Source organism: Capsicum annuum, chromosome 6 (genome assembly GCF_002878395.1).
Source record: "Capsicum annuum cultivar UCD-10X-F1 chromosome 6, UCD10Xv1.1, whole genome shotgun sequence".
NCBI classification, from domain to species: Eukaryota; Viridiplantae; Streptophyta; class Magnoliopsida; order Solanales; family Solanaceae; genus Capsicum; species Capsicum annuum.
The window spans coordinates 215,193,534-215,203,471 of NC_061116.1; the positions used below are offsets into that span (position 1 = coordinate 215,193,534).

At 35.0% G+C, this 9,938-nt stretch overlaps 1 protein-coding gene across 6 annotated transcripts; it reads right to left on the reverse strand.

Annotated features, from left to right (window-relative positions):
• Positions 1–1,576: 1,576 nt before the first annotated feature.
• On the reverse strand, positions 1,577–9,675 carry LOC107875859 (SUMO-activating enzyme subunit 1B-1). Of its 6 annotated transcripts, none has more exons than XM_016722724.2 (12): positions 9,556–9,640; positions 9,224–9,278; positions 9,036–9,131; positions 6,380–6,431; positions 5,933–6,128; positions 4,167–4,246; positions 3,943–4,059; positions 3,652–3,702; positions 2,992–3,058; positions 2,160–2,263; positions 1,967–2,071; positions 1,577–1,877 (listed from the first exon to the last, which is right to left on the reverse strand). In XM_016722724.2, the coding sequence occupies exons 3-12, from the start codon at positions 9,122–9,124 to the stop codon at positions 1,767–1,769; spliced, it is 972 nt and encodes a 323-aa protein (XP_016578210.2). In that variant the 5' UTR covers positions 9,125–9,131; positions 9,224–9,278; positions 9,556–9,640; the 3' UTR covers positions 1,577–1,766. The 6 variants fall into 6 exon arrangements, with proteins under 6 accessions (XP_016578210.2, XP_016578211.2, XP_047269909.1 ...); XM_016722725.2 differs by having other exon boundaries at positions 9,224–9,271; positions 9,556–9,639; XM_047413953.1 differs by having other exon boundaries at positions 2,166–2,263; positions 9,556–9,579.
• Between the last annotated feature and the right edge of the window lie 263 nt (positions 9,676–9,938).

Genomic DNA, 9,938 nt, shown 5'->3' on the forward strand with positions numbered 1-9,938 from the left:
ATTAACTGAAAGTTGTAGACTTCTACCACCAAATTCACTTTTTTGGCATGGTTAATTAAGATGTTATAAAACTGAATTTTTAATTTTGAATTTTGAATTTAGATTTAATATTAGAAGGGCAGAATGTACTTATAATATGAATTTTTTAATTCAAATAATTAAGTCGTTTATATGTTCTAATTAGTTAAATGAATAATTTTTGGATAATTTTTTTAAAACATAAATATAATGATGAATTACTAACATACGAATTTGTTTATAATTATATGTAGATGGATATTGTATATATAATGACATATGGTTCAATGAGGAGGTTGCATCAGAATCAGAATGTGTTTGTAGTGATGCCAATATACTAAATGTAAAATGTGTTTGTAGTGATGCCAATATACTAAAGCAGTTTATGTGATGTAATTTGATTTTATTTGAATTTTTAATTAGTGAATGTGAATTTCAAATAAGAGATTTGTAATAAACTGCGTATGTTTACTTGTAAGTTGTTATTGATAGTAGTGTAGAGATCATGAAAAAAAATAGTGCAGTTACATAATCTAAATTCAACATCAATTTTGTTAAATTAAAAATAGTATAGGCGGCTTGTATTTTTAAATTGTAGTATATTAATATGTAAAGGGGTAACAATTATAAGCAACTAACATGCAAACTTTCGAACTAAAAATATAAAATTAGGAAGTAACTGAAAATTTGAATTTGAAATTTAAAAAACCGCTTAAAAATTGTAAAGTAACGGAAACATTGCAAACAACTAATGCAACGGCCATTTCCTAACTAATTAACTATAAATTACATGTGTCAATATTTAATGCTTCCACTTGGCTAAATGGAGAGGCTTTGTCCTCTCCTTTTAATAATATATAGATTATTTGATTTAGGACGTAGTCAATATAAAAAATTTTCATCAAAAATATTTTCTAAAAAAATAAGTGAATTTAGAGACGACAAAAGACGAGGTATGTTGGGGATGGAAACCGATTGTCGACCGTTAGTTGTTGTGACATTTGAGTTTTCTACTTTTATTAGAAAAGTCAATTTTTATCACATTTAAGGAACTTCTTCTCGAGTTTTACAAAACTAGTCAGTTTGGAAAAGTTTATTTTGTATTTTTGAAATGCCACACTTTTCTTCAATTCTCCAAAGATACTAATCATGAAGCAATCATCACTCATAAAGATACTAATCAACAAAAAGGGCAAAAGGGAGAGTGACTGTCACCACTTCACTTGCACAAATTTCTAATATTTAAAAGTTACAATCCACCAAAAGATTTTTCCCTTCAAAAGGACAATAGCATTGCAATTCATAAATCCACACAGTTTGAAATATTTTAATTATAAATCACACAGTTTTTAAATAATTTAATTATCTTTGGTAGCTAACAGCCTTTTCTGTATACTTTGATAAATAATTACTACCATGTCGGAAACAGCCTCTCAATCTCCACAAGGCAGGGTAAGGTACACACTATGCTCCCCGTACCCAACTTTGTGAGATTACATCGGGTATCGTTGTTGTTGTACTATGATGTTTGAAAAAGAAATAAAACCAGCATAGGCTGTTTAACCAAAGTGTAATCAGATTAACACTCAAGCTGAACCAAGTCATATCAATGAGATAACATATGGTTAGTTGAGCAATTAAATACTGGGAAATTCATTCATAGGATACAAATCCACAAATAATGTTAGCTTTTTTAAGATAATTTTTACCACAAGCCATTGATCGTCCTGAATAGAAAGTCTAGTTCATCAGTTGTTGATATTAGATATGTCCTCTATAATCCCTTTGCCATCCATGGCATCAAACAAGAAAAAGTTTTTAAGGGGATCACCTTTTCCAGATATTGCTTTTATAACCTCCTGTAATAAGGGATAAAAATGAAAAGCACATCAGTGAAACAGTCGAGAGGTGCCGATAGTATTTTAGAACAAGCCAGCAGCATAATCACCTGTCCAAGGACTCCTCCAATAATGGCACAAACCGGAGGAAATTCTACTCTAGCTGCTAACAACCTTTGCAGGAGAAGATCCGGGATCTGAGATTCATTCATGCACTGCAAATTAAAAGGCACATTCGTTAAATGACTTGGGGGAAATGCATTGCATTAATAAAATTCACGCATATTGAATTCTGGGATATACCCGTGCCTCGCAAAGTTCCTTCCTCAACTTCAGAACATTCGGAAGGTCACCTGCAGAAACATCTTGAGGATTTCGCTTTTCAAGCTCTTCAAACCTCTCTATAACTGCAAAGAATTACCAGTCCACAAGTTAAGCCAAGATAAGTAAATTTACTGTTGCACTTAGGCTACATATGAAAATGTACATTTGTGGGCTTCCTATCAGTTTGTCACCGTAATAATTTCAGTGAAAACCAACACCGATATAGCTATTTAAGTATTTTGGGGGTCCAGGCTACCAAAAAACGGAATGGTACGGAGATCGCTACCACTCAACTATAATTAAAACAGATAATAGAACTTCTGTAATTTCAGAAGGCCACAAATATCATATGCTAGTGGAAGAACACAAAAATCATGATTCTAGAAGCACCCTGTAATATTCTCATGGTTGGTAATTGATGCTTTTTTAGTTTTTTTACAGCAAGCTATTAGAATTTGAACACCAAAAAGAGGAAATTATCTCGTAATATGAGCTTGTGGATAAGAATAATGGTGGTTGTGGAAAGGAGGGACTAGGAAATAGCTTGTGACCAACTTTTCATCCTCTCTACAAGTGAAAGCATTTAGTTCACATTATATATTGCTAATATCAAAGCAGAAGAAAAGATCCTGAGAACTTAGACATGCTACATAGTGATTGGGTCTGACTTCAACAGACTGATCTTTCTCCTGTTGTTGTAACTATATAGCTGCAGTTCACATTGACATTCATGCACCAGATAGCCAAAGTGAATTTAGAGAATATCTTTAAATCTGCATAAGAAATTACAAGAACCTAAGAAATATATTACCTCTCATGGCAAAATATAGCTTTGACGTTCTCATGGGTAGAGATCTCCATGGGACTGCAATGGCATCCTGCAGAAGATAAGGTAATGTAATTTCCCTTTAAAAATCTTACGAAATACTTTGTAACACAGAAACCCTTTTTAACTTCAGGTTGAGAAATCATCACAATTTAGCAGCTCAAGCCTTTTTATATAATTTGATTGTTAAAAGGGGATTACAAGAATTTTTAGCATACGTTACATTGTTGTCTTCTTTAAAACATAGTATGTCTTTAAAACTCTACCTGCTCCGAGAAATAAATTGTCTATTATTTTTTTCAGGATTGTGAGATCCTTTAGGATTTCAAATCTAGATGCCATCATTATGTCTGAACTGGTGCTGCAGGACTTCAACAGTGGCTCGGTGCTAATACTGGACAAGGAAACACGTTAAGGTAGATAGTTTGATGTATGGTGATGGTTGTGAAGAAAATGGAAGAGACACAATGCATCTTACAACCCCAAAGCAGGGTTGTAAGGATGACTTCAACATATCTAATATTAGCTGAGACTGCAACCTTAAAAATAAAAATAAGGATAAGAATATATAATCTCATCAATACAGTTGAGTACAACAGCTAAACAGGACCAAATTTTCCTTGTCGATACTTTGATGTAGCATACCTCAAAACTCGGATACTGTAGGTGGCATTCAATTGTTTCTTCATTCTTTTTCTGCAGAAGCATAAGAAGGGGATTTAAGAGATTCTTCAGATCCAGCGATCTGACAAGCAAGATATAGGCCCTCAAGATAAAGTACAGCTATGTGTGGAAAGGACCAGATAGAACTGAAGAGAAGGGGGTCAAAAGAAGATAACTCAAGCTGTATAATCATTAAACATGGAGACACTCTATCTGACGACTAAATCGAACTGAACCGAAGGGGACCCAAAAAGAAATGAATATGGTTGTAACCTTGGAGTAGCTGTAATTCTGCAGGTCAACAAATATCTCACCGCAGGAATCTCGGCATTCTACAGAATAAAATGCAACACGTCTTGGTGACTTCCGACACTTCGCATTAACTGATTTCTGCATAGGGAGGGAGCATTATCAAAAGGAAAATCATTAAAAAAACTGATATTTTCATTGGAAAAATCCTCTTTCTAATTTTTAACAAGCAAGAAGAATGTCCATACTTTCGTCAGAAGGGAGCAACAACTGATGACAACAGCATCCAACTTCTGAAAGAACTCAACATCGAAGTTGGCAAGATCACCTAAAAATATAGCATATGAGACATAGGAAATGAAATCTTAAATGCTTTGACAGTGTCTAATTCTGACATTGCATAGATACAGGATGCTTAAATCATGAAAACCAACTAGGAAATATAGCTAAGAACTCGAGTCGGAAGCGAAATGTTAGGAACTATCTTAATGCACCTTTTAACATGATTTGCGAGTATAAAAAGAGTGAACAGTCTGATAAGCGTAATATGCACAAATGCATAGCAGATACAAGTGTTAGGGAAAAAAAGAAAAATAACTTAACCGAATTAAGCATCTCGATACATAAGCAGAAGACAAAGTTGGATGACTGTGAGGATTAAGGTTTAAAGGAAGCAGGTTAGTAGATTACATTTCTTTACTGATACTGAGCTGATTCAGATTCAGATGATCAAATTCTTTTGTAGTGATTTAAAGCCAAAGATTTTATGGCTCAGATGGGACACACAAAATGTCATGCATTGAGGTAACTGTAGCAGCAGTATCTAGAGGTTATAATGCTATGACTGCAGATGAAAGAAAAGAGGGGAGGTGGTTCAAAAGGAGTACAAGAAAGAAGGAACAGCTAAGCACTGTCGTAGGTGTTGACAAGCGTCATGTGTCCTAAAAAGGCTGAGGATATCTCATAGGTAGATTTGGTATTTCCTGAACTCTGTTCTTACCTTTTGAAAAAAGGAAAGAGGGGGGGGGAGCCCGGCGCAGTAAAGCTCCTGCTATGCGCCGGGGTCCGGGGAAGGGCCGGACACGAGGGTCTATTGTACACAGCCTCACCTTTCATTCTGCAAGGGGCTGTTTCCACGGCTTGAACCCGTGACCTCTTGGTCACATGGCAACAACTTTACTAATTACTCCAAGGCTCCCCTTCAAACTAAGCATTTTGGTACAACATGGGATTGAGGCATCATTGTTTTCTTATAAGTATATTGAGGCAAAATTGATTGATTGACCCATTCCGGTAAGGCGGTAATGAGAAGCCAGCGGATCAGTACTTTGGATGCATAGAAATAGAAACTTGGTCTACTAATGGTGCCAACAGATTCCAGCAGATTCTATACATCCAAGACTTCCATTACATATATTTCTCGGATCTATTTAGATGAAAAACATCTAGGCCACATATAGAATAAACATCAACTCCAAATCACAGTTTGACAGACTCGCATTAACTGCTATAATCTAATGTATATTCTGGGAATACTTTCCCCTGGAATACAATTTTAAAAAAATTACAAGCAAAATAAACTGAATCACACTAAATGCAACGAAACAAAAAAAACATCTCTGACATGTATCTTTCTCTCAACAAGTCTATTCCATAAGTACTACTTGACTGCATCACTAGCACAGACACATTTTAATGTCCACATGCATAATTTTACACATACGCACAACAACAGCAACATAGCCAGTGTAGTCCCACGAGTTGGGTCCGGGGAGGGTAAGATATGCCTTCCCCTAAATTTTTGGGGGTAGAGCCGTGAGAGGCTGTTTCTGGTAGACCCTTCGCTCAAAAGAGAAGATATCATATGACCGTTGAAGCAACTTAAGCTAGCTTAAGAAATCGTTACCAGATCAAAGAACAATAAAAAGCAGAAATGCACTGGTGTTTGATGAGTTAGAGGAACTGTGCATGTTTAAGAGCTTATAAATAGATATAGTACAAACAGATCCCAAACCTTTTTCAACAGAAACAGAAACCATGGGGTTGAAATCTTTCAGTGATTCACAACAAAGTTCAGCAAGTGATTTCCCACGGGTCACATTTTCATCAGAAGGAACTAAGAAATTAGCAGATAGTAGTTCTTCCGTTACAAGTCGATCATCATTTAGCATCAAACTACCTACTCCGGCTAAGACAATGTTCTTGCAGAACTGGGAAAGAAAAAGGAGAAAGAAGAAGTTAATATAATCTGAAGTTCCTCAATTTGAAATTAGGATCTGGAACCGTAAATATTATATTAAAACTTGTCCTTTCAAAAGGCCAAGAAGCATGATGTATACAGTTACGCTTTCGACATAATCCAATCCCATCAATAACAAAGGACTAAAAAGTTCTACTGATAAACAAACATAATGGTAATAAAAGATTTACCCTAAAAAGCGATTAACTGGTAGAATTGTACCTCAATAACAGTCCCTTTCAGTCCACTGACAAATATATGAGATTTGCTCAACCTGACACGAACAATAAAATAGTAGAATTTTATACAAGAATGAAAGAACTAGATGGTCTACCAGATATATCTAAAATGTCGTATATGCCATTCCCTTGAAAATATAGAATATTGCCTTTTAAATTAAAAATAAGTGATACAAGGAGCACACATTCAATTTGCCCTTCATGTGAACCACAGACATGGGTATCCCTCTTCCTTCATAACAAGTTATACTGGAATAAAATCTACACACGTAAAAATGGGCTTAAGTATAAGTATCAGATTCAGGGAGGAACAAGAGTACGCTCAAATTTCAGTAGGCATTTGTAGTGTATTTTGGAGGATCCAACTACAAGTACCATTGCAAAGATCACGAACATGACAAGGGTAGGTCAATAACAGAGGGATCTATGTACAGAAAGTTAGACCTTTGGTCCTCACCTTACTTTTAAGAGATATACACTAAATTATAGACAAGGCCAACCAGAAAGCGGTCACTAAACAGAGAACTCATACACAAGAGTGACCAATGTAGCAGTTAGAACTATACTTAGTTTAACCAGTCAATCAATCAATGAATCCTCTATCACACCAAGTTGCAGTAGGCTATGTCAATTAACATACAAATGTTTAGTTGGTATCATCTATATGCATTCTTTACTTCCATCTTGCTATGGTTTAGCCAAGTTTGCATCGTTTATTAAAGACTTGGGTGTCCAATTTTTAAAAAAATGAAAAACAGAAGATATTTGCATAGTGAGAGTAACCGACTATAACAGAACAAAAGCTAATAAAGCCCACCTTTCTTAACATCTTGAAAACAGTTTCAGGAAAAAGGAAGCATTTAGATTTGATGAAAGTTTTCAGCACTCTATAGAAAATTACCGTCACTTGGACTTGAAGTACACAATGTGCAGCTTATTTACCAAAAAGCCAACCAAACTTTTGCAAACGGAAGCATCAATATCTATTGAATCTCATAGATAGGACAACTAAGAGTTTTGCCCTTTGAAGCGCTAGTCGCATTGAATGATTGAGCCATACCAAGTCAAAAAGACTTTTATGACTCAAGAAAGGAGCGTGATGGTACATAGAGATGACAAGTAGGCAAGGCAAAAGCAGGGTTGGGCTATCTGATGCGTTGCCTTACAACAATTTTAACCAAAAACCTACAGTCAAGGTAAAACCCAATATATTTTATGGTTTTGGAAACCTTTATAGATAGAGTTTGACCACTCTCCTTAGCTTTGTGGGACAACTAGAACAAGATAAAACACAGACACTATGTTCACATCTCCTAATTCTTAATTTCTCATGATCCATCTATTAATTGCTTTACATACATTCCACCAAGAAATTAACCAAATCACAAAACTAAGAAACATTTGCTGAAGTCATTTTCATAAGCCCATTATCCTAATCAGAGAGCAGGTCACTCTTGCTAACTGTTTCCAATGCCGAGCCAACGATGGCTTTATGAAGAAAAAGTAGAGATGGTACAGGAATGACGAACGAGGCTTTGCGTTGTTAAGTGCAGTGATAAAGTTCAACTTGACCTACCCATGACCCACTTCACTATACATTTTCCAAAATTCAATTTCTCTCCTACCCCACCTTGCTCTGCTGAAGTATTATCCTGTCACGCCCCATTAAGGCTTTACCTTGCCCTACCATGCCCCCACCATGTCCTGCTCCACTGCCATTCCTGAGGGCAAGAGGGACGACCTGCGACCTGATCATCATAAACAATCTTCAAATTACCTTAGTTTGTGTTGGTTATCTTCCATCCTCAGTCTCACTCAACTATCGGTAAAAGTGTCTCTACACAACTACGAGGACCATGTTTTTCAACATATGCTTTAGGCAATTTTGAAGAGTATGCACTGACAGTACAAAGAATGTTCACACTACCGCATAATAAAATAGATTGCTTGCCATATCTTTCATGTAACCAATCTACACTTGCAATAGACAATTACCAACTTGGGATAAACTTCTAAATAACCTAATAGTTCATAAAATTACAACGTATGTAACTGAAATCCTTTTTATGGTATATTGAACCACGTTCTAGCAACATTCACCAAATGACTACAATAAGTGCAAAAATACCAAAAGCAATTACTTTCCTATTAGCAATAGTGATAAGCATGGGCGGAGCTAGGATACCGGAAGGGGGTTCATCATCAAAAAATTACACTATATACAGTGGCAGAGCAAGGATTTTCACTAAGGGGGTTCAAAATATGAAAAAGTAAAACGCACAAAGAAAGTAAGAGGATTCAACATATAATATATACATAAAAAAATAATTTTAACCTTAAATATACATGTAATTTTCGGGTGAATCTCCCACCTGGTTCCACCCAGACTATGCGTACAAAGTTAAAAATATGTTTTAGGTATATACAGTAGAAATGAATCCCCTTGACTCCTTCATATGCTTATTTAATTATATATTTTGAATCCTCTTAATGAAAATCTTGGCTCCGGCTCCACTATTGGCAACAGGGATACTAAACTCATATAGATGAATGTAAAGTAAAATACCTATCCTCAACAACCATGTGTTTGCAATGCGTTATCTTACTAGTTACCCATGTAAATGAGTGAAGAAGAATACCTTCGCTGAGCATCAACTCCCCAAACCCTAATTTGACGATCATATATGGCTGTTTCCTGCTCTGTCAATTCTTCACCTTCCTTTCCCATTAGCAACCTTAAAATTCAGCAAAAAAAAATAAAAAATACTAAACGAAGTATAACAACAACAATTACAATGAATTAAGTAGGTATTTATTATTTAATTACACTTTTATAGCTGAATTCTCAGTTCAGCCTTGTCAGTTTTCCTCGAAGCTGGAACCTTTAACACAACTGATTAGTACAATATTGTTCAAATAGACTGAAAACAAATTTTTCTTTTTAAATAAAAAAATACAGTCCGGTGCACTGTAGCTCAAGTTCGGAGGAAGGGCCGGCCCACGGCTTGAACCCGTGTGACAGTAACTTTACCGTAACTTCAATACTCTCTTCGAAATCGAATTAAGCAAACAAAGGCATTTCATTGATGCTGAGAAAATCGAGAGTTGAAAAAAGCAAGTTTTTGGTGCATTAATCAAAAGCAAATTAGAAATGCTTACACTGAAAATACGGAGGAAAATGTTTCCCTTTTACTTTTTTTTTTTTTTTAAATGCTTTTGAATTGCAAAAATTAGTACCTGTTTTGCTGTGAATTTCGTTTACTTTCTTTTGAAAAATTCATTTCACTTTATTCAAAATTAATGTTGGTTTATAAAATTAATCTAACATTTTTTTTTCTCAAAATTACATATATACCCAAGTTAAAGTTACATAATTACATTAAATCCCAAATTGATAAAGTATTTATACAAATCTCAAAATAATTAATTTCTCTCACCTTAATATTATACATTCAGGTCATTTTTCCTTTCCCATTACAAATCAGTTTATCTTTCATTGTTCAAGCCTTTTTTTCACGTCTAAAATCAAGCAATCATACTTA